Here is a 21,031-nt window from a genome sequence, read left to right on the forward strand (position 1 = left end):
CATAAATGTCCACCAGCACTGATTATGTGAGTGAGAATCAGGATTTTTGGGTTGTAATGTTGGTATTTTGTTGACCTACTTCGAGCATAGGCTGCCAGCAATCACACAATTCAACACAGCAGCCCTAACATCAGATAGTAAATATGGTTTGAATAGTTCTCTTTGTAGTTCTCTTTATTCTTTCTAGTTTCTACTCCTTGACTTTCTCCTAGTACAGAAGCTGCCAACAGGAGGATGGTGATGGCTGTTTGTCAAATGAACTCAGCATTGATGTAATCTTGAGCAAAATGCAACATGATGTTAGTTCTTCTGCACCTGAAATTTTGGTGAATTGATAGCAATGCTATCATTGCTTGGATAGTTGAATTTTAAAGCTACATTGTTCAGGACTGTCATAAGGTTGTATTGAAATTGGTAATGAAGGTAAAATGCTTGAAATCTGACCTAGCAAAATTAAAAGACACATGGCCAAAAGTCCAGTTTCCCAAGCTCTTTTCATGACATCAGTTGGGTTAAATACGAACATCGGCTTGATTGTGCCATGCTGGCATGTTAATTATATGGGAGACAATAGATGAAAGTATATAAAGTCAAAAACAACGACCTATTGGCCCTATATAGGACACTGTATCCGCTAGGGGTGGATCCCTGAAAATGTTCTTGCAGGTGTTCCTCAAGATCACAATTGGAGGGAGATTTATCACAAGGACAATTGAGAGATCTATGAGATTACACATAGCGGATGAGAATTAGAGACGAGTTAATACTCTATAATTGCTTACAATTGTATCTTACAATTGTATCAATGTAATATTGTGGATTGGTCAAGGGAAGGGCATATGGTGGAAAAAGTGTACATTATTGACACTAAGGGGGTCATTCCGACCCTGGCGGTCCAAGACCGCCAGGGCCGGGGACCACGGAAGCACCGCCAACAGGCTGGCGGTGCTTCCCAGCCCATTCTGACCGCAGCGGTAAAGCCGCGGTCAGAAAAGGGAATCCGGCAGTTTCCTGCCGGATTTCCCCTGCATGGGCTGAATCTCCATGGCGGCACTGCAAGCAGCGCCGCCATGGAGATTCCGACCCCCTTCCCGCCACCCTGTTTCTGGCGGTTTTTACCGCCAGGAACAGAATGGCGGGAACGGGTGTCGTGGGGCTCCTGGGGGCCCCTGCACTGCCCATGCCACTTGCATGGGCAGTGCAGGGGCCCCCTAACAGGGCCCCATAAAGATTTTCACTGTCTGCATTGCATCCTTTGGCGGGCGCCCGCCGGCCCAGCGAGAAAGCCAGAATGGCCACCGCGGTCTTTTGACTGCGGAGCGGTCTTTCGGCGGCCTGATTTTGGCGGGCGCCGACCGCCGCCCGCCAAAGTCAGAATGAGGGCCTAAGTTTGTCACTCTAAACCATCACCTAGAATCATGCTGAACCTGAACAGTGTCGATCGAGAGCATTAGTCGAGATGTATTTGAGGAAAGTCTAGGTTTCATACACTGTGGCCACTGGATCATGATTTCTGTTTCAGACTTAACCTTTGTGTGTTATGCAGACTCTTCTGATATCCAAATAAGCTGCCCTTATCCACTGTCTGGGTACTGGGTACTCTGGAGCTCATGCTTTGTAAATAAGCTTGGTTTCATATCTTCTGGGATGAGTTCTGATAAGACCTGAAACAAATGCTTCTTTCCAGGTTAAGCTGTCCCTTAATGGTGTGTTGTTCAAGTCAGTGTGTTAATGGTGTGGTGCTCAAGTCAGTGGGTAAATGGTGTGGTGCTCAAGACAGTAGGTTAATGGTGTAGTGCTCAAGTCAGTGGGTAAATGGTGTGGTGCTCAAGTCAGTAGGTTAATGGTGTGGTGCTCAAGTCAGTAGGTTAATGGTGTGGTGCTTAAGTCAGTGGGTAAATGGTGTGGTGCTCAAGTCAGTAGGTTAATGGTGTGGTGCTCAAGTCAGTAGGTTAATGGTGTGGTGCTCAAGTCAGTGGGTTAATGGTATGGTGCTCAAGTCAGTAGGTTAATGGTGTAGTGCTCAAGTCAGTAGGTTAATGGTGTGGTGTTCAAGTCAGTGTGTTAATGGTGTGGTGCTCAAGTCAGTGGGTAAATGGTGTGGTGCTCAAGTCAGTGGGTAAATGGTGTGGTGCTCAAGTCAGTGGGTTAATGGTGTGGTGCTCAAGTCAGTGGGTAAATGGTGTGGTGCTCAAGTCAGTAGGTTAATGGTGTGGTGCTCAAGTCAGTGGGTAAATGGTGTGGTGCTCAAGTCAGTAGGTTAATGGTGTGGTGCTCAAGTCAGTACGTTAATGGTGTGGTGTTCAAGTCAGTGGGTTAATGGTCAAGTCAGTAGGTTAATGGTGTGGTGTTCAAGTCAGTGCGTAAATGGTGTGGTGCTCAAGTCAGTGGGCTAATGGTGTGGTGCTCAAGTCAGTGGGTAAATGGTGTGGTGCTCAAGTCAGTGGGCTAATGGTGTGGTGCTCAAGTCAGTGGGTAAATGGTGTGGTGCTCAAGTCAGTGGGTTAATGGTGTGGTGCTCAAGTCAGTGGGTTAATGGTGTAGTGTTCAAGTCAGTGGGTTTCTTTCATAAGTTGAATCATCTATAGAGCAATTGATCCACACCCTGTCTTGGCTGTAATGTAAATAGTAGCAATACACTGGAACACAGTAGATCGATGCATTCTTGGCGTTGCCGAGTAGCATTTTGCAAGATAGACTACAGGCATGTTATATATTAAATTAAATTATGATGGGGTGAGTGAGGAGGGTGAAATTCAATAAGTCCAGAAAGGTGAACAGGTCACAGACAGGGATACAGGCAGAGTAAAAACTGGAAGGGATATTATCGTTCTCTTAATCTAGGCAGAAAGCCTATGAGTGGATTTGAAGGTGGGGTGAGTAGAGGTACGATGTCAGTGCAAGGCACTGTGGGCCAGATGTAGGAAACGATTTGCGCCTCGCAAATGGCAAAAATTGCCGTTTGCGAGTCGCAAATGTGAGTTTCCTATGCAGAAATGCATTTTGCGAGTCGGGACCGACTCGCAAAATGCATTTCCGACTCGCAAATAGGAAGGGGTGTTCCCTTCCTATTTGCGACTCGCAGTGGGATGCAATTCCATTTGCGACCGCGTACGCGGTCGCAAATGGAGTCGCAGTTACCATCCACTTGAAGTAGATGGTAACCCACTTGCAAATTGGAAGGGGTCCCCATGGGACCCCTTCCACTTTGTGAATGGACCCAAAAATATTTTTTCAGGGCAGGGAGTGGTCCAAAGGACCACTCCCTGCCCTGAAAAAATACCGAAACTAAAGGTTTCGTTTTTTTTTTAAAGTGCAGCTCGTTTTCCTTTAAGGAAAACGGGCTACACTTAAAAAAAAAAAAAACTGCTTTATTTACAGCAGTCACGAACACGGAGGTCTGCTGACTACAGCAGGCCTCCATGTTTGCGAGTGCCTTGACTCGCTATGGGGCCGCAATTTGCGACCCACCTCATGAATATTCATGAGGTGGGTCATTGCGACCCCATAGCGAGTCGCAGTCGGTGTCTGAGACACCGTACTGCATAACATTTTGCGAGTTGCAAATAGCGAGTCGCTATGACTCGCTATTTGCAAGTCGCAAAATGTTTCTTTTCTACATCTGGCCCTGTGCCTTTTAAATTGCACCAGTGGTTGTAGCAAGCAGGGAGTAGACGATGGTGGTTGTAGTAAGCACAACCTACATCCTTACATGAGTCGACAAGACAACATATGGCCTGTCTGTAGCAATCTGTTTAGTTTATTCCACTCTTTCCTTTCCTAACAGTTTCTCTGAGCGTGTTTTTGAACATTCTTTTTGCACGTATGTCTTCTTTGCAATGCACGCTATTACAACCAATTAAAGTTAACATATTTGAACGAAAAGTAAAGGAAATGCATGGATTAGTCTCTGTGTGTGATACTGCATTTAAATTGTGTGTATGTGCAAAAAGTGTTTATACAATTATGAATCTGAGCAACATAAAGAGTTTCCACATGACCCTCTAGGGCGACAATGAGTTCAGCAGTCATACAGTACAAAGACCAGAAGTATGATGAACTGAAGCAGGAGTGTGCCAAGCAGGGGCGCCTGTTTGAAGACCCGGAGTTCCCAGCCTCGGATGAGTCCCTTTTCTACAGCAAGCCCCCCTCGGGGAGAGTGGAATGGAAGCGACCCAAGGTAAGCAAGTCACCCTTACCAATGTTTCTCCATCCTAAGCACAGTACGTGATTTGTAGGGAGGACTAGCTTGTAGAGGGTGCAGACAGAGCGGGGGAATTTATGCAGGTGTAGGTCACCACACTTATATAGTCGATGTAAGGCTACTGTACTATTTCAAGGCCATTTGACATGTATGGTGTGCAAGTTTGCATCCGTGTGATATATTTTTACTTCTCATGGTTAGCAGCCACATTATATTAGTCCTGCTTGTATTAAACCACAATGCCAATGTTTAGCCAGACCCAGTTGGTGACCTTGTCAGAAAAGCAGTCTGGCCCTTTAGGCAAGCGTCTATGTTACAGTTTGTGAATTTCCTATTTTATGACAGTATTGCATGTATTTTATTACAGCATTCCATGTGTGTAGTCTGACTGCTAACATGTCTCAGGACAAGAGATGAAAAGGAATATCGATCAGAATTCATCAGAATTCCTTTTATAGCACAAGCAAAATGTAATTATTTTAGCAAAAAGCGAGGCTATTTTGGGATCCATTAAAGCGGTTCAGTTTCTCATTAGGTTTTAGAAGGCTGTACATACACCTGACTGGATATTACATTGGGGTTCTGTTCATGAAGTGGTGCTGTAGAACACAGTGCCAATAATCGGGTGCTTTAACAAGCGTCTGCATTAATAAGTGGGTCATAAAATGGGCCAACAGCTCTGAGTTAAGAGTTTCTAATTGTGATACATATTTTATGATTTATTATCCAGTTATTATATCCTGCTCGAATGTTAAATGTATTCTCCATGTAGTCCATATGCTATTTGGAAAAATTAGGTAGCACTTTATGGTGGGCGACCTTGTTACCAGCAAGCCTTGCTTGGCGCGGAAACATGCAATATACGGTATTTAACGGAGTTTCTACTGTTAGCAGTTTATGTGACGTTTTAGCAGAATCCTCTGGTTTATTTATCGTTAATCTACCTTGTGCCCAACCAGAGACAAACCGAATCGCTTAGTGTGGGTCTTAATTGTATATATGGAAATGTCCTTGACAGTTTTCATAACAGTATCGTTTTGGGTAGAGAGTATTTTTCATGCTATGACTTTAAGGGCCAGACGTACCAAAGGATTTTACCCATTCTGTGTCTATGGGAAAAAGCTTTCGTACATATGGCCCTGCAACGGCCTCATGTTTTCGAAAATACCCATGAAAAATACAGACATTTATACATACCTGGAGGGAGCTTTCGTCACTGGTCTGCTCAACTGACATTTTGATTCCGCCCAACACACTGCTTACAGCATGAGGCACTGAATCAGCCCCAGGCTTGCCACATTTCCCAAGAAAATAATATCACCCGTTTATTTCGAGTCAGTGCTATATGCAGCGCTTAATGTGAACCAGTGGTTTACGGTGGGGTGGGGGGTGGGAGCACCGGCTCTTATCGTTGAGGGCGGGCACTTATTTTCTGCAGCAGGCATTTACTGCGAGAAGAAGACACATATGGGGAAGACAGAGGAAGAGGAAAAAATAAAGGAAGGGAGAAATCAGAAAGCTGCAAGAGTGAGCTGAAGGGACAGGGAGTGGCTGCAAATGGATTAAAGGGGCCGGAGATGTTGTTATGATTACGCTGCCACAGTATTCCATCCTTTCACATTTGATTGCAGCAGCCGCGAGTTTCAGAGGAGAGCTTTTGTCACTGACACAGTTTTATTTCCAAATTAAGCACTGCCTATATGTCATACTAAATAGTGTTGCTAACAAAACTGTATGTATTCATTTTTAAAATGACTTTTCTGTCTTTGTTCATTTTAATTATTACTCCTGCCTGGATCATTAAGGCAGCTCTAGGACACCCTTGACAGTGCTTTCTATTTCTATTTGCTGTTTGAAGTTTACATACATATCTACTAAACAAGCATTTGCATTGCAGTAGGTCTCGAATTTGTAAGATATAGAGCTATTGGTGTTGTAAATGACAGTGTCTTTTACCTATGTGTTTTGGTTTAGAGTGTAGTGGATGTAAGCCAGGTGCCATAGCAACCCTCCTAGGCCTGTTGCTGCAGGAGAGTAGACAACAAGGCTGCCATCTTGGGAGTGTTTTTGCCTCATTCCTACAGACTGGCTGTGATACCCTAGAGATACAACCCTTTCTGGTGTGTCTACCTAAACTTTTATAGCACCAAAGTAGCCACAACAAGGCACCATCATGGCATTTAACCCGGAGAATGAGGGAGTCAAAGAAAAGGGGGTAGACATATATTTCTGTGTGTTAAACTTTAAAAGGAATTATTCCTCTACATTGGGAATGCCAGCCTAACTTTTAAAAACATTGACTTCATACAAAGAGAATAACAGAAGAGGCAGCTTAACTGAACATGAGGCTTCAAATGTGTGCAGATTGGTGAAACAGAGCTTCAGTGGTAGATAGGCCGACAGGATAGGTTCCAGAGGTGCAACATCTGCGACCTTGGGTCAGTGTTTTAAATTGAAATACAGAAGGACTGGTACTCTGTATTCATTTAAAGCACTGCCTTGGGTTAATAGCCTTATGACCGCCCTCTGCTCAGGCCTGGACTCTGTAAAACAGATAAGTGTACCTGAATCTCCTGTCTCCTGACTGTGCCTTTTTGGTGCATACATTTGTGCACTGGCTGATGGTTTGGAAGTCAGAATTATCTCTATTGAGGTGGCTACTCAAAATTTGAAGTCTTGGCCTTGCCATCTGGACCACTCCGAGTAGAGCAGGAAGCCTGGGTTTGGACGATAGAGTGTTTGTTCGCCAAGACCAATTATGCCTAGTGAGACTCCTACAGGGCTGGTTCATTGGCATTTTTTCAGGCTATGAAAAGGGTTCAAGTGTATGTTTTTTGGGAATCCAAGGTAGGTCCAGCACCATATCAGAGTTTCTTGATACCTGCATAAGATAAATTACAAAAACAAAATATATGGAACTTAGGGCCAGATGTAGGTATAAAAAAATTAGCGAACCGCAATTTGCGAGCATGTGCGACTCGCAATTTGCGTGTCGCTAACAGGAATGCAGGTACAATTTGCGGGGACAAATTGCGACTCGCACCCGGAGTCGCACCGCAGATAGCGAGTCCGGTAATTGGCAACAACACTGGTGACCTAGCCCTGTCCATGCGTGAACTGGTGGCTGGACTGCTTACACAGAGCGAGGGTGCGCGGCGCAGGGACCGCCAGATGCTCCAAAGGCTGGACAGGATGGCCTCCTCAATTTGCAGACTGGCAGTGAACACTACTGGGCTGTCAAGAAGAACAGTCGCCTCCAGGTAGAAATGGGCCACTTTGCAGGTGATGTGGCAAGGGGTCTGGTCCGGATCACCCATGTGATCGACCTCATGGAGGCACGGCATGTGTCCAGGGGTACAGGGGACACCCCACAAGACAGCGAGGAGGGCTCCACTGTGAGCAGTGTCTCTGCTGGTGACACCAGGGTGCTCCGGAGTGGGAGTACGAGGCAGAGCACTGCTGAGCAACCTGGGACCAGCCAGGCTGGCAGAGGCCACCGTAGGCAATACACTAAACACTGTCCCATGCCAGGTTGGCTTTCTGAAGTCCCTGAACAGTTTTTCATTGTATATATTTCAATTTCTGCACATATTAAATAATTTTTGTTCCACTTAACAAATGGAGTGTTTGGTCAATAGGTGAGTATGTTAGAAGTTGGCACGTACCTTCCAAAGTATTGTGTTGCGATGTGTTCCCGTCTCAGTCTGCCTTGATTTGCGATGCTCCTATCCCCATGATGGCGATGTGGTTGCTCTTGCTCTTCATCCTCCGAATCCGGGTCTGCAGGGGTGAGAGGTAGCCCACGTCGGGTGACAATGTTGTGCAGGATAGTGCATGCGACAACTATTTTGAATGCCGTTATGGGGGTATACTGGAGGGCACCTCCACTTCGGTGGAGGCATCTGAACCGTGCTTTCAGCAATCCAAAGGTGCGTTCAATCAGGTTCCTGGTCCTCTTATGTGCACTGTTGTATCACCTCTCACATTCATTGCTGGGTGTTAAGTACGGAGTCATTATCCATGGCCGTAGTGCATATGCACTGTAACCTGTTGGGCACAAACAGTACACTGTTAGAAAGTCACAGTTGGTGTGCACATTGATCTGTGTGCATGTCTACAAGGTGTATGCAGCTCTACCTAGGAGGTATCCGTCTCCAAACTCCCCACCTTCCAGGCGTTGGTGTATCCCACTGTGCCTAAAAATGTAGGAGTCATGAGTACTGCCTGGAAATTTCGCTACAATGTCAGTGATGACATAATGGGCGTCACAAACAACCTGAATATTGAGTGAGTGTGTACACTTTCTGTTGCGGAACAGATATTCCAGGTTTGCAGGAGGGCATATTTGAATATGTGTCCCATCTACACACCCTATGACATGGGGAAAGTTGGCAATCCGGTAAAAGTCCAGCTTGGTACTGTTAATTTCTGCCTCATTCCTGGGTAGGTATATGTAGTGGGACATGTGTGTGAGTAAGGCATCTAGGAATGCCCTGAGGAACCTTGATAGTGCACTTTGGGATACCCCACCTGCCACAGCAATGACCCCCTGATAGCTCCCTGACGCCAAGAGATGCAGTGAGCATAGCACTTGAACATGCGTAGGGATGGCGCAGCCGCGCAGCATCTGGCGTTCTAGCTGTGGTTTGAGTAATTCGATTAATTCTAGTATAGCTGCGCTGCTAAGTCTGTATTTATCATAGATTTCTTCCTCAGTTTGCTGGAAAAGAGTCTGCCTTGTTCTGTAAATCTTCTCCTGTCTCTGGCTCCTCCTCCTCCTCTGCTGGGCTGCGTGGGCTCTCCTCCTCACTGCTATCAGGTATATCTCCGCCATCTTGAGTAACCCAGATGCCTTCTGGGTCTCCTTTTATACTTTGGTAATGATTACCACCTGCTCTGAGTTAGTGGTAAATGGGACATGCAAAATGGGCTTTTTGCGACTAGTCGCAATTTGCGAGTTGCTATTGCATATGGTTTGCGACTCGCAAATTGCGACTTCCTATTTGCGGTCGCAAAATGGGGTCGCACATTTTGCGAGTCGGTAACGGCTCGCATCGCTTTTTGCGAGTCGGAAATTGGATTTTTGCATCCCATTTTCGATTTTGCGGAGTCGCAAATAGCGATTCGGGCCATTTGCGACTCGCAAACGTTTGCTACATCTGGCCCTAAATCACACAGTAGTTACCCTGCAAGCCTGGCATGGATCCTGCCTGTTTGTTGTCTTATACAAAAAAAGACTTCAGTCACAACAACAGATTTGGGTTACATAAATATAAGCAGTGTCTGGTCCTGGTGGCCACAGTTTGTGAAACAATAGTTCTCCTGTTTAAAACATCTCATGCCCATGGTGTCTTTACTGTTACAGTCCAGTATTGACTTTGAGATGTAGTCCTTTGGTTGTGCACCCATATAAACAAACACACGTATATTCCTATTGACACGGGGAGGCGTGGTGAAGCACTGAGAGGAACACCAGTAGAAGCAGGAGTGGGAAAAAGGCCACTTGATAGGGTCAGAAAGATATTTTCTTGACATTGATTTTCCATGTACTTGGTAACTACGGCAATCAGAAATTATGCATAGAGTTTACATCAAATGATGCATGAGAACTCCGTGGAATGGTTACATGAAGCCTGGGTTTGGAAGAGAGGAGAGCAGGTTAAACTTTACTGGACTGTGACAGACGATGCGTGGAACATTTTACACAGGAGTCCAGAGGGTGATGGGGAAGTGCTCTGCGCCTGTGACAGCAACTGTGGTGGGTATTTGAGGTGGTGCCTCTTCAAACAGGAAGCAGTGCTATTCAAGGGCTGTTTTAGACCGAAAGTCTAAACGTAGACCAAAAGTCTAACTTTAATAAAAGTAAAGTTAGATTTAGGTCTAAACTTAGACTTTTGGTGTAAACTTAGACTTTTGTGAATCTGGCCCTATAAGTCTACAAGAGGCGCATGTGGTCAACCTAAAAATACCAGCTTTACGTGATTTTGCTGATTTTTGTACTGGACAGGAAATCAGAAAACCAGTGGCGCTGGTAGAAAAGTGGTCAGGTGGCAACCCATTCCAGCCCACTTCATCCATGGGCTGTCTTGCTTTGTAAGTGACATAGTTTTGCCTGATCACATGTACACAGACACATTAAAAGGAGTGCACTTCACTGCCAGGTCTGGTGTGCCTGGATTGGTACATTAATTAATTCATTCATTTAAGTACATTGTTCGGTTTCATGCTTGGTAGGAATCTAAAGTGCAAAAAACTGCATTCCAAGGCTTACTTTCTTATAGGTCACTTGAAAACAATGTTTTGTTTGAGCAGGGGCACATACAATGTCTCAAAATTCTTAGCATGTAAGAAATAATACAAACATTGATGAGATCTGTTGATTCAAGGGCTGGAACAGGGCTGCAAATTTGAAATTATTTTTAGAAATGCATGACTATGTCCTTCATTACAAGTTCAGTGCTGAAATGCCTCATTTGCAAGTTAATAAAGTTGAAATAGGACATATTTACCATGCATTGTAAATGTGTATATATATATACATATATATATATATATATATATATATATATATATATATATATATATATATATATATATATATATATATATCTCATGTGTGGTAAATACCTCATCTATTCCACCAAACTTGTAATGATGGCCTAAGTCACACTTACCTCTGAAGTAAGTCACTTCTACTCTCATAAAATGCTTTGTAAATGAGAACTTGAGCTTTTGGAGTAATTTATATCCAAGAGTGGAGTGTGACTACTCGTCACAAAAAAGCTTTACACAAACGTGCAATATTCACTTCTACTTCCTCTTGGGAACATGATGTACTTTATGTATATACAAACAATTCTGTGCTCAGTGTAAATTCTTTGTCAACACACTTTCCCTTTGGCAGTCTCTCACTTTGTTTAAGTCCTGTCTTTATTCTGGACCATACGGAATCCTCCTTTAACTGGGATACATTAGACCAAAAAAAGGTCAGCCATGACCCGGTGAAGGAAATACATACCTTTTAAACATTGACTATATTTAGCATTGTAAAAAAAAAGTTTCCCACACAACACAGTTACCTGTTCAATAATGTATTTTCTCAGGAAAAAAGAGCTGTTGACATCACCCATGGAGTAAACCTCTGATGACTCAGAACATTCTATTTTTAGAAAGAACATGTTTTGTTCTGAATAATGGACAAACTTTCCCCTGTGGATTTGCATAGAATTAAGTGAAAATGAATGTGCTTGAGAAAGAACGTCAGAACAGCATCTGTCTAATTTGGCATATACAACCAAAATAGTTTACTGATGTAGGCAACTATTAGGACAAAGCACTACCTTGGAACCGAGTAGCCTTTTATGAATGGTTACCAATCAGTTCTCATTTTATCAGCCAGATTTTTGAATCTGTGCTTAAAAAAAAAATTGATATGTTTTCTAACATTGCCCGTATTCCACACGTGGCGAAACTCCTCTTTCAAATGTTGAGACGTGCACTATAAATGAAAGTTCTCACTTTGGTGCAGTTTGGCATGTAAGTGCTGTGAGATTTTTCATGTTGTGTGGTTTTGCTCTAGATATGTGTAACACACTTGCACATTATGGGTCCGGTTCACCATTGACCTTGCTCCGTAAAAGATGTTTGGGGCAGATTCACTATGGGCTGAAGGAGTACTTAAACCAGTAGTGTAGGAGGTAGCATTACAGGAGTACTCTTTTACATACTCTTACGTACCTTTTTAAATTGCCCCCAAAACATCTAAAACAGGAATAAAATGGGACTATCAATATGTGATTAGTACAAATAGAAAGGACCGTGCTATCGCACACCTTTAATTTTGGGAAGCTGGACCGATTTACAAAGGCATACTCGAGTAGGCAAAAGAGAATTTCTGTTTACTACTTCCCATAAAGACTTTTGGCAATCAGCCCTCAGCTCTCCAATACAGATGTGCAATTTAAGCATGAATAAAATGCACCCACCTCACAAAATATGGTAATTTATATTACACATTTTATCTCAGAAATGCAGTTTGAACAGGCATGACTTGCCAAAGAAAGTATACACATTTACAAAATGGGTGTGTGTGCCCCAATAACGTAGAACACATATAGACACATCTTCCCCTCCTGGGAATTTTACGCTTGTGGGGAGGCCAGGAGGTGGTGTAGCCATCGATTTAATGGTATCCCTAATTCACAGAGGGATGCACTAAACTCTGTACCTGGTGCACCCTTTGCCCCCACAGCAGTCCTGGGCGGGGGTAGGCTGCCACAGTGGGAATGGTAGTGCTGAAAGAGAATAGAAATGCCCTCTGCCTGGATTACACATTCCGTTCTTCACTGCTCATCAAATGCATGAGTGGTGTACTATAGGTACTTTTCCCCACCATACTTTAGAAGTACAGACATAACTCTACATATTTACATACACAGCCCCTTTAATGGTGTGATTGCACTTTCATGAGTTGAGACATTATAAGGGTGGTAGCCCACTGGTATCAGCAGGAATCCCATAGCCATGAGAATGTGTCTTTTGGGAATTAATGCATATTAATTAATTAGATGCATATCAGAGTAGCAGGGATGCTCCTGTTGCTTTACAATGCATTGAGGACTGGGACAAAGCTGCAAGGGCATCCAATGGACTTACTGGCACTCCTTTCCCCCCATGCCCCCATGTCCTACCTGGACCCTCAAGCTTTTAAACTGTTGTCACACTTTGCAACAAGGGACATACTTGTTGCAAACCTGCAGCCATAGTTTCCTGGATTGTGTCCAAAGTGCATCATTGTGAACTTTGTGTGCCTTATTTTAAATATAACTATTAACTATAAATGCATAATGTAAACTTAGGTTGCGTCCAATTGGATGCAGCCAAGTGAGTGCACTAGCATTGATTAAGGCCAATCATACAAATGATGTCTGACACTCACAGATAGTTTCATTTAAGAACAGGTTTGATGATTCACCAAACTGAAGAACAGCATAGTCTTTGGTTTTAGGTCTGTCTTAACAACGTAATTAGGTTCACCTACTTTTGCCAAGTCTTTAAAATCTACATATAGTGGGCTTGTGGCTCCGCCAAGAGGACTATTTCTCTAGAACCTCATCCTATTGGCTTTGTGGTGTATCATTCCTCCTTCCAGGAAGTGCATCCATCACACAATCACGTTATATTCTTTATCTCCATAAGCATTCTAATACAGGGAAACATCTCTTTTACAAGTTTCCTACCAGTACTTGCAAAGCTAAGTGGTCTGCCTTTAATATGGTAAGAAACATTTGTGCTTGCCATGCATGTTAATAATAATTACACAGCACGGTGGTTAATTGTTTTTCGAATATTTGTAATTGCATGATATAGGATTTTACATGATTCTTCCCATAGCTCTATTACTGTAACTTTTATTATTTTGCACTTCAGTGCAGCGAAAGCACAGGTAGAGACGTGTTGTGGACTGTCTTACCCTCTGGCAGAGCAAAACTATTACCAACATTTACGGAGAAAAGTGTTAGCTGTGAGACACAACTCAGCCTAGGCGGGTGCGTGCAACTCCATGGGCAATGATAGAGCCGCGAGTAATTGTGTAGATGCTTCATGCGAGAGCACTTACCCTTTAGTGATAAAAATCCATCCAATTGGTTAAATGTGCAAATAAGAGGAGATCAACTTAGTACAATTGTTTGCAAATGTGCTGCAAAAGCTCAGGGGGCACAACGTGTTCCTGGAGTCCGTCCATCCTGCTGGGAAGACTCGGAAGTTTCTCCAAGCCTTCTTCATCCTGGAGAGATGAGCTTCAACTACTTGGAATAAGCTTCCTCCACCTTGCGAAACCCCCCACCTCTGTTCCTTTGGTACCTCTAATTGACTGTTTGGCTGAATTAATGTAATTCCTTTTAATGCACAATCAAGCTGATTGTTTAACGTGACAAATATATGATAGGGGCTGTTTTACTGATGTGTTACTACAGAGAATTTCTATGGCTTTGGACTATGCCTGTGCTCAAGAAAATTGTAAATATAATAAAAAGACATAAAACTGATTCAGCATTTTTTTTAAATGGAAAGGGCAGGTGTTAGATCAGGTCCAGCACTGGTCCTTCATCACAGACACACACACAACATGACATACCTATAATAATGAGGACCGGCCATTGACCGTAATGAAGTGTGTATTTACTATTCTAACTCCATGCGCACTTTGATAGCAGGAAAGGTTATAAAGCGGACCAAGGCAAATATAACTGCACCGGCCCTCATAGCGTGGGCAATACATGCCCCCCCCACACACACACCCACACACACCCACACACACACACACACAGGCCACCCCTTTCTTTGAACCTTTGGCTGAAGCCAACAGTACGGTTGCATGCAACATAACAGGTAGGGATACTCCCATAGGCATATATTGTACTAGCAAAAATTTCACGCCTAAGCCTTTTAACTTAACTCCTTACTAGAGCTTTTATTTAAAAGATAAACAACTACGTGGACGAAAATGGCTTCTGTAGTTTTCTCAGCTCCATACAGAGGATCGCAGTAACAAAAAAGTACTGACTTCTACAATGTAAACATTAGTTCCAATCAACCATCATAGCAGGTGATGCGTTAAATTATTTACTTCATCACCTGATCATGTTATTCTACATTATGGCCAAAAACATATATAGGATGATTAGAATTTATGTGTATAGCCCTTCATTCTCCAACAGGCAGTGGTGATCTCATGAAAGTATTAAGAGTTTGAAGTAACTGTTTAGTCATGTCATATCTTTTTTGTACAGTGTCTTTATTAGAATTTCCATATGGAAAATTACCAAACGCATGGGATGCATGATAATTTATTGCAATGGGTGACATTAATCTCTACATCTGCCTTATTGTCAAGTAATTGGGATGGAACTAATTCAAACAGGAAAACGGGAAATCATGCTTTTAAGATCCTTTCTGGATTCCATATCAATGCCATCAACTCAAATCAAGTTGCAGATAAAGACACAAAATGCAGTAGTAGTATAAATACCACAACTGGACAGTCAGTCTAAGATTTTTACTCACCCTCGAGCATCAAACATGTATTTAAATAGTATAATGACCCAAATGAGTCCAGGAACCAGTTCGGTCAGTGACACTCAATTTGATGGTATCACTGCTGACTTTCACAGTGGATGCTTTAAATTTACAATGTCAAAAGATGGGTACCCAAATTGATATTCTTATTATAATAGCTTTGCAGCTCCAGAAATTGGACAAACAATTCTTAACACTCCTGATGGTGATCATACTTTTTCAAATAATCTTAATTTATTGATTTTGTGATTTTATATTTGGGCAATTAGGTACTGTTAGACCTGGCATCCTTAAGGTGGTGTTACCCCAAACCGTTTGTCTTTCACCTGTTTTTGCTGTATCTTTTTGTCTGCCATATGACTCAGAGCACTTTACCACTGCTAACCAGTGCTAACGTGCATGTGCTTCTCCCCTAAACATGGTAACATTGGTATAGCCACAATTGGCATATTTAATTTACTACTAAGTTCCTTGTAAAGTTGTTTACCATATACCCAGGGCCTGTAAATTAAATGCCACTAGTGGGCCTGCAGCATTGATTGTGCCACCCACTTAAATAGCCCTGTAAATATGTCTCAGGTCTGCCACTGCAGAGCCTGTGTGGGCAGTTCCTCTACCACTTCCACTTGCCATTTAAAACCTCTTGCCAAGCCTTAAATTCCCCTTTTCCTATATATAAGTCACTCCTGAGGTTGGCTCTAGGTAGCCCATAGGGCAGAATACCATGTAAGTAAAAGGCAGAAAATGTACTTTTAAGTTCTACATGTCCTGGTAATGAAAAACTCCCAAAGTTGTTTTTCATTACTGTGAGGCCTGCTCATCTCATAGGCCAACATTGGAAACTCCTTAATACACATTTAATGTGCAATTCCTGTTCAGAAAGGAGTAGCTGCTTCATAGCATTGGAATGATAATGCTAAATAGACTTTACTGGTAAAGTCATATTTATTATTACTATTTTAGAAATGCCACTTTTAGAAAGTAACCCAGATCTGTGACTGGGGTGAATGTTTGATTTGTTCTGCATTCCGTCCATCATCTGTTGTTTTTGCATTTGTCGCCCTAAATGGGAAGGGTATGCCCACATGTGGTCCTGTGCTTGCTATGCCACCAGATTCAAGCTAGCCTGGCTGATGATGTCCACCAAACCCTGAAACCGGTCCCAGGATGCTTGTTTCTGGTCCAGGGAGAACCTGGCCCGGCAGTTCGGTCTGGGCTGTTCCCATCGGAACAGGGTCAAGACTTATTTGCATATGGCTGGGTTCAAACTAGAATGGCATGGCAGGCCAAAAAAATGATGGATTAAACCCAGATCCGTGACTGGGGGTGAATGTTTGATTTGTTCTGCATTCCGTCCATCGTCTGTTGTTTTTACTTTTAGAAAGTGGACATTTCTCTGCTCTCACTGCTCTGTGTGCCTGACAACCTGTCTCCAATACACGTCTGGTCTGGGCTGGGTGACAGCTACATTTGTGCATTCCCTTCAGACACCCACAACACAGGAAACTCAACTGCATCTGGAATCATGTGCATACTGATATGTCTTCCCGGACACTTACACTTCAAAGGGTAGTGGCCTGAGCGCCACACAGAGAACTGATTTCCCCCTTCCCCTCTCCCCCCAACACTGAGAGTCTGCAGCCAGTGCTGGGCTGAAAGGGGGACCTGTGCAATTCAGAGAGATCCTTTGAAGTCATCCCGCACATCAAAGGCACTTTTGGGTATAAGTACTGGGTCGCTGACCCCCTGAAGTCAGATCTCTACTGGACTTGGGAAGAACTCTGCCAGAGTAAAGACTGCTGTGTTGTAAGGATGACGACTGTTCCAAGGAATTACTTCTTTGCATTGCTGCGCTGCCCTGCTGCCTGCTGATCTCTGCCCTGCTGAGGACAAGGACTGAACCCGTCTGTAGGATGCTGGCCTGATGTGTGGTGAGCACCAATGGTGTTATCACCTTATTCCAGGTATCTACTATTAGTGAGGTGTAGATAGTGTCTAGGAAGCCAGGGCTTTCTGGAGGTAGCTGTGCAAAGCTTATGCAATACCACTACAGTCAGACAGCACTTACACATATGAAAGAACCACACAGTGTAACAAAAATAAAGGTACTTTATTATGGTTTACACATTAGAAGTCAGTGATTAACATAGAAAGCAATAGCAAAAAAAAAAAAAGAAAATAGTGAAGACCCTAGGGGGAGACTAAACAATATACTAAGCAAGTGGAATGTGAAAGGCAGTCTCCTACCCAAGGAAGTGGAATCTGTAGAGGGGAGCTGGAGGAACTAGGAACCCCAAAAGGTAAGTACCAGGGTGCCCCCCAGCGACCAGGAGAGAGGAGGTAAGTACCTGGTATTTCCCCAAACCCACAGGTAAACTTTAGAAAAGGACTGTGCAAGACCCAGATAAGATTGGAAGAAACCAAAGGTGGATCCTTACAGAAGAAGAGCTGCAAAAGAAGGGGACCAAGTCAAGTTTGAGTTGGAGTGTCCAGTTGGGACAGAAGCCACTACCCAGCATTCTGGAGATGGATGACCAGGTCGACAGTGAAGACAAAGAGTCAGCCGTGCAGCACTGGAGCAGAAGAAGAGTTCCAGAAGTGATGCAAGCGATGTCCCATGATGGAAGGAGAGTTACAGTCAGTCAGTGGTGTTGGAGAACCACGAACAAGTCTTGGCAGAGGCAAAAGTCGCAAATGAAGAGTTGCAGAGCTGCCGGGGACCAGCAGGGTCCAGGGGGACTCATCCCAAGGAGAGGAGTCCTGGGTGACCCTCAGCAGTAATGAGTCAGAATATGAGGATGCACCCCCCACAGGCAACTCACAGGCAGCAGCCATAGGAGTCGCAGTGAGGCCCACTCAGCCTACATGGAGAGGAGTCCCACGTCATTGGAGCAGCAGACTGGTGACTGTGCTTTGCAGGGAAGAGTGCTGGAGGATGGGGCTACACAGAGCCTGAAGATCCCTTGGAAGAAGAGCCAACAAGCCTTGGTACCTGTGAGAATCACAGTGACAGGGGTACTGTCCTGCAAGGAGAGGCAAGGGCTTACAATCTCCCAAGTTGGACAGCTGGTAGAGAGGACCAAGGAGACCACTCTAGACCACCACCTGTGATGCAGGATCCATGCAGTTCCGGAGGAGAAAGGATCCACGCAGCCTGTCATTGTTGCAGTTGGTGCCTACGGATGCAGGGGAGTGATTCCTTCTCTCCCAGTGAGATTCCTTCTTGCTTCTTGTGCAGACTGAAGACTCGTCACCCTTAGAGGATGCACAGCAAGGGAAATGTTGCAGTTGCTGCAGTTGCTGGAAGGAGCCAGTAAAACAGTTGTAGATTTTCGGTTCCTGGAGGGTCCAAGTACAGCCCCGGTGGCCAGAAGATGAAGTAAGCAATTCAGAGGAGTCCTGCTGGAATCTTGCATGTTGAATCTGAAGACCCACCCTGGAGGGAGACCCTAAATAGCTCAGGAAAGGGGATTGGTCACCTAGCAGGGTGACCACCTATCAGGAGGGGGCTGTGACATCACCTGCCTGCCCTGGCCACTCAGATGCTCCCAGGGGCCTCTGCCCACCTTAGATTCAAGATGGCAGAATCAAGTGGCCACCTGGAGGAGCTCTAGGCACCACCCTTGGGGTGGTGATGGACAGGGGAGAGGTCACTCCCCTTTCCATTGTCCACTTACACCCCAGAGCAGGAACCAGGGGTCCCTGGACTGGTGCAAACTGTTTTTCTTCAAGGAGGGCCTCAAATGTGCCCTTCAAAGCATACTGGTGACTTGGGGAGGCTACCTCTCCCAAGCCATGTAACACCTGTTTCCAAAGGGAGAGGGTGTTGCCTCACTCTCCCAAAGGAAATCCTTTGTCTGCCTTCCTCTGCTTGAGCAGGCTAAGCAGCAAGAGGGCAGAAACCTGTCTGAGGTGTGGCAGCAGCGCGGACTGCCCGGGAAACCCCAAAAGACTGGTCGGAGCAATGCTTGGGGTCCTCTAAGGAGCCCTCAGAGTACATGAAATCATACAACCAATACTGGCAACAGTATTGGGGTATGATTCCAACATGTTTGATATCAAACATGCCCAGGTTCTGAGTTACCATTGTGTAGCTGGACCTGTGTCCTGTTATACGGGTAAAATGGCTTCCACACTCTTATGAAGTCCAGGAAAATGGAGCTGGAGTTCTTAGGGGCACCTCTGCTCATACAAGGGTGTCCTCACACACAGGTACTTGTACCCTGCACTCTGGGCTAGGAGGGCCTGCCATAAGGGTGACTTACAGTGACCTGGTGCAGTGACCTGTGGTGAAAGGGTGCATGCACCATTTCACGCAGGCTGCAATGGCAGGCCTGCAGGCACATTTTACATGGGCTCCCATGGGTGTCATAATATATGCTGCAGCCCATGGGAACCTCTGGTGCCCCAATGCCCTGGGTACCTAGGTACCATATACTAGGGACTGGTAAGGGGGGCCCAGTGTGCCAATTGTGGGGTGTGCTAAGCAACTACATTTAAAGGGAGAGGGCACAGTCACTAGGCTCCTGGTTAGTAGGATCCCAGTGAACACAGTAAAAATACACTGACAGCAGGCAAAAAGTGGGGGTAACCATGCCAAAAAGAGGGTACTTTCCTACACCATCTTGCTGACTGGAGTATCTCCAAAGGCTTGCTCGCTTGCCCCCTGTTCTTTTGCAGTCTCAGGGACATCAAAGAATGCGTGCAACTCTCCTGGTGCTGCTGGACTCTGCCATCTGTGAGTCCTACCATCAGAAGTGGGTTCTGCAGCGGATTCCTGCAAACACTGGTGCATCACCTCAAGTGTGTGTAAAATTTTGCCACATCGCTTCTCCAATGCCGACGCATTCACAGCCTGCGCAGCTCAACAATGACACTCCCCACGGCTTGACAACGGTGCAGAGCATTCGCTTCAGCGGAGTCTGACGATGATGATGCAGTGACCCGAATGTGTGGAAAATACAGACGCATTGAGCCCTCAACGTTGATGCTTTGCTCCATCAAAGGTACTGTTTCAGCTGACCCTCTATGGTTTCTTTAGCCAGCCTACTCTCCATTGTGGTCGGCCTGGATTTTGGATTTGCACAAGTCTCTCACGACCTCAAGCAACCTTTTGACCACTAGTTACTTTTAAGCACTATTTCACATTTAATCTTTAATAATTCATATGTCAACTTCTACTGATTGCATTTTTCTCATTTTGGTCTTGTTTAACTCAGATAAATATCCTCTGTTTTACGAAACTGGTATGGAGTCTTTTTGTAATGTTTTCATTGAGTTACTGCATTTTAAGTGTGTTATACAAATACTTTACACATTGCCTCTTAAGTTAAGCCTGCCTGCTCTGTGCCAAGTTACCAGAGCATGAGAACAGGTTAAATTAAAGTGTGTATCTGACTTACCCTGACTAGGATTGCGGTGCCTACTTGGTCAGGGTGCATACCTCTGCCAACCAAAGACCCAATTTCTAACATTGGTGATCAGCGGTGAGGCTAGGACTTGTGTTCGTGCAATACCATATAGTAATTAAGTGTTCACTGCAACTTTATACTGGCAAAATTCTTGACTGTCCTCTACTAATTGCCATTTTTTAATTTTAAATTCTCCCTGATCAGCCTTTTGATTTTTTTCTGCTAAAACATGCCTTAGTCCGGAGAAGCAGCACCTGCATCTGAAGTTGTGGAATTTGATATGGCCCAGTTGGAGTCATACTGTGGCTCACATGAAGATCTTTTGCAAGCAATTTCA

General features: G+C 44.4%; 1 protein-coding gene across 1 annotated transcript in view; it reads left to right on the forward strand.

Moving 5' to 3' along the window:
* Window positions 1-21,031, forward strand: part of CAPN6 (calpain 6) — a 415,205-nt gene that overhangs the window by 97,018 nt on the left and 297,156 nt on the right. Inside the window, exon 2 of the mRNA XM_069211381.1 lies at window positions 4,009-4,180. Coding sequence (XP_069067482.1) covers window positions 4,016-4,180 — 165 coding nt within the window. The 5' untranslated portion in view covers window positions 4,009-4,015. The remainder of the gene's footprint in view (window positions 1-4,008; window positions 4,181-21,031) is intronic.

Source organism: Pleurodeles waltl, chromosome 2_1, assembly GCF_031143425.1.
Source record: "Pleurodeles waltl isolate 20211129_DDA chromosome 2_1, aPleWal1.hap1.20221129, whole genome shotgun sequence".
NCBI classification, from domain to species: domain Eukaryota; kingdom Metazoa; phylum Chordata; class Amphibia; order Caudata; family Salamandridae; genus Pleurodeles; species Pleurodeles waltl.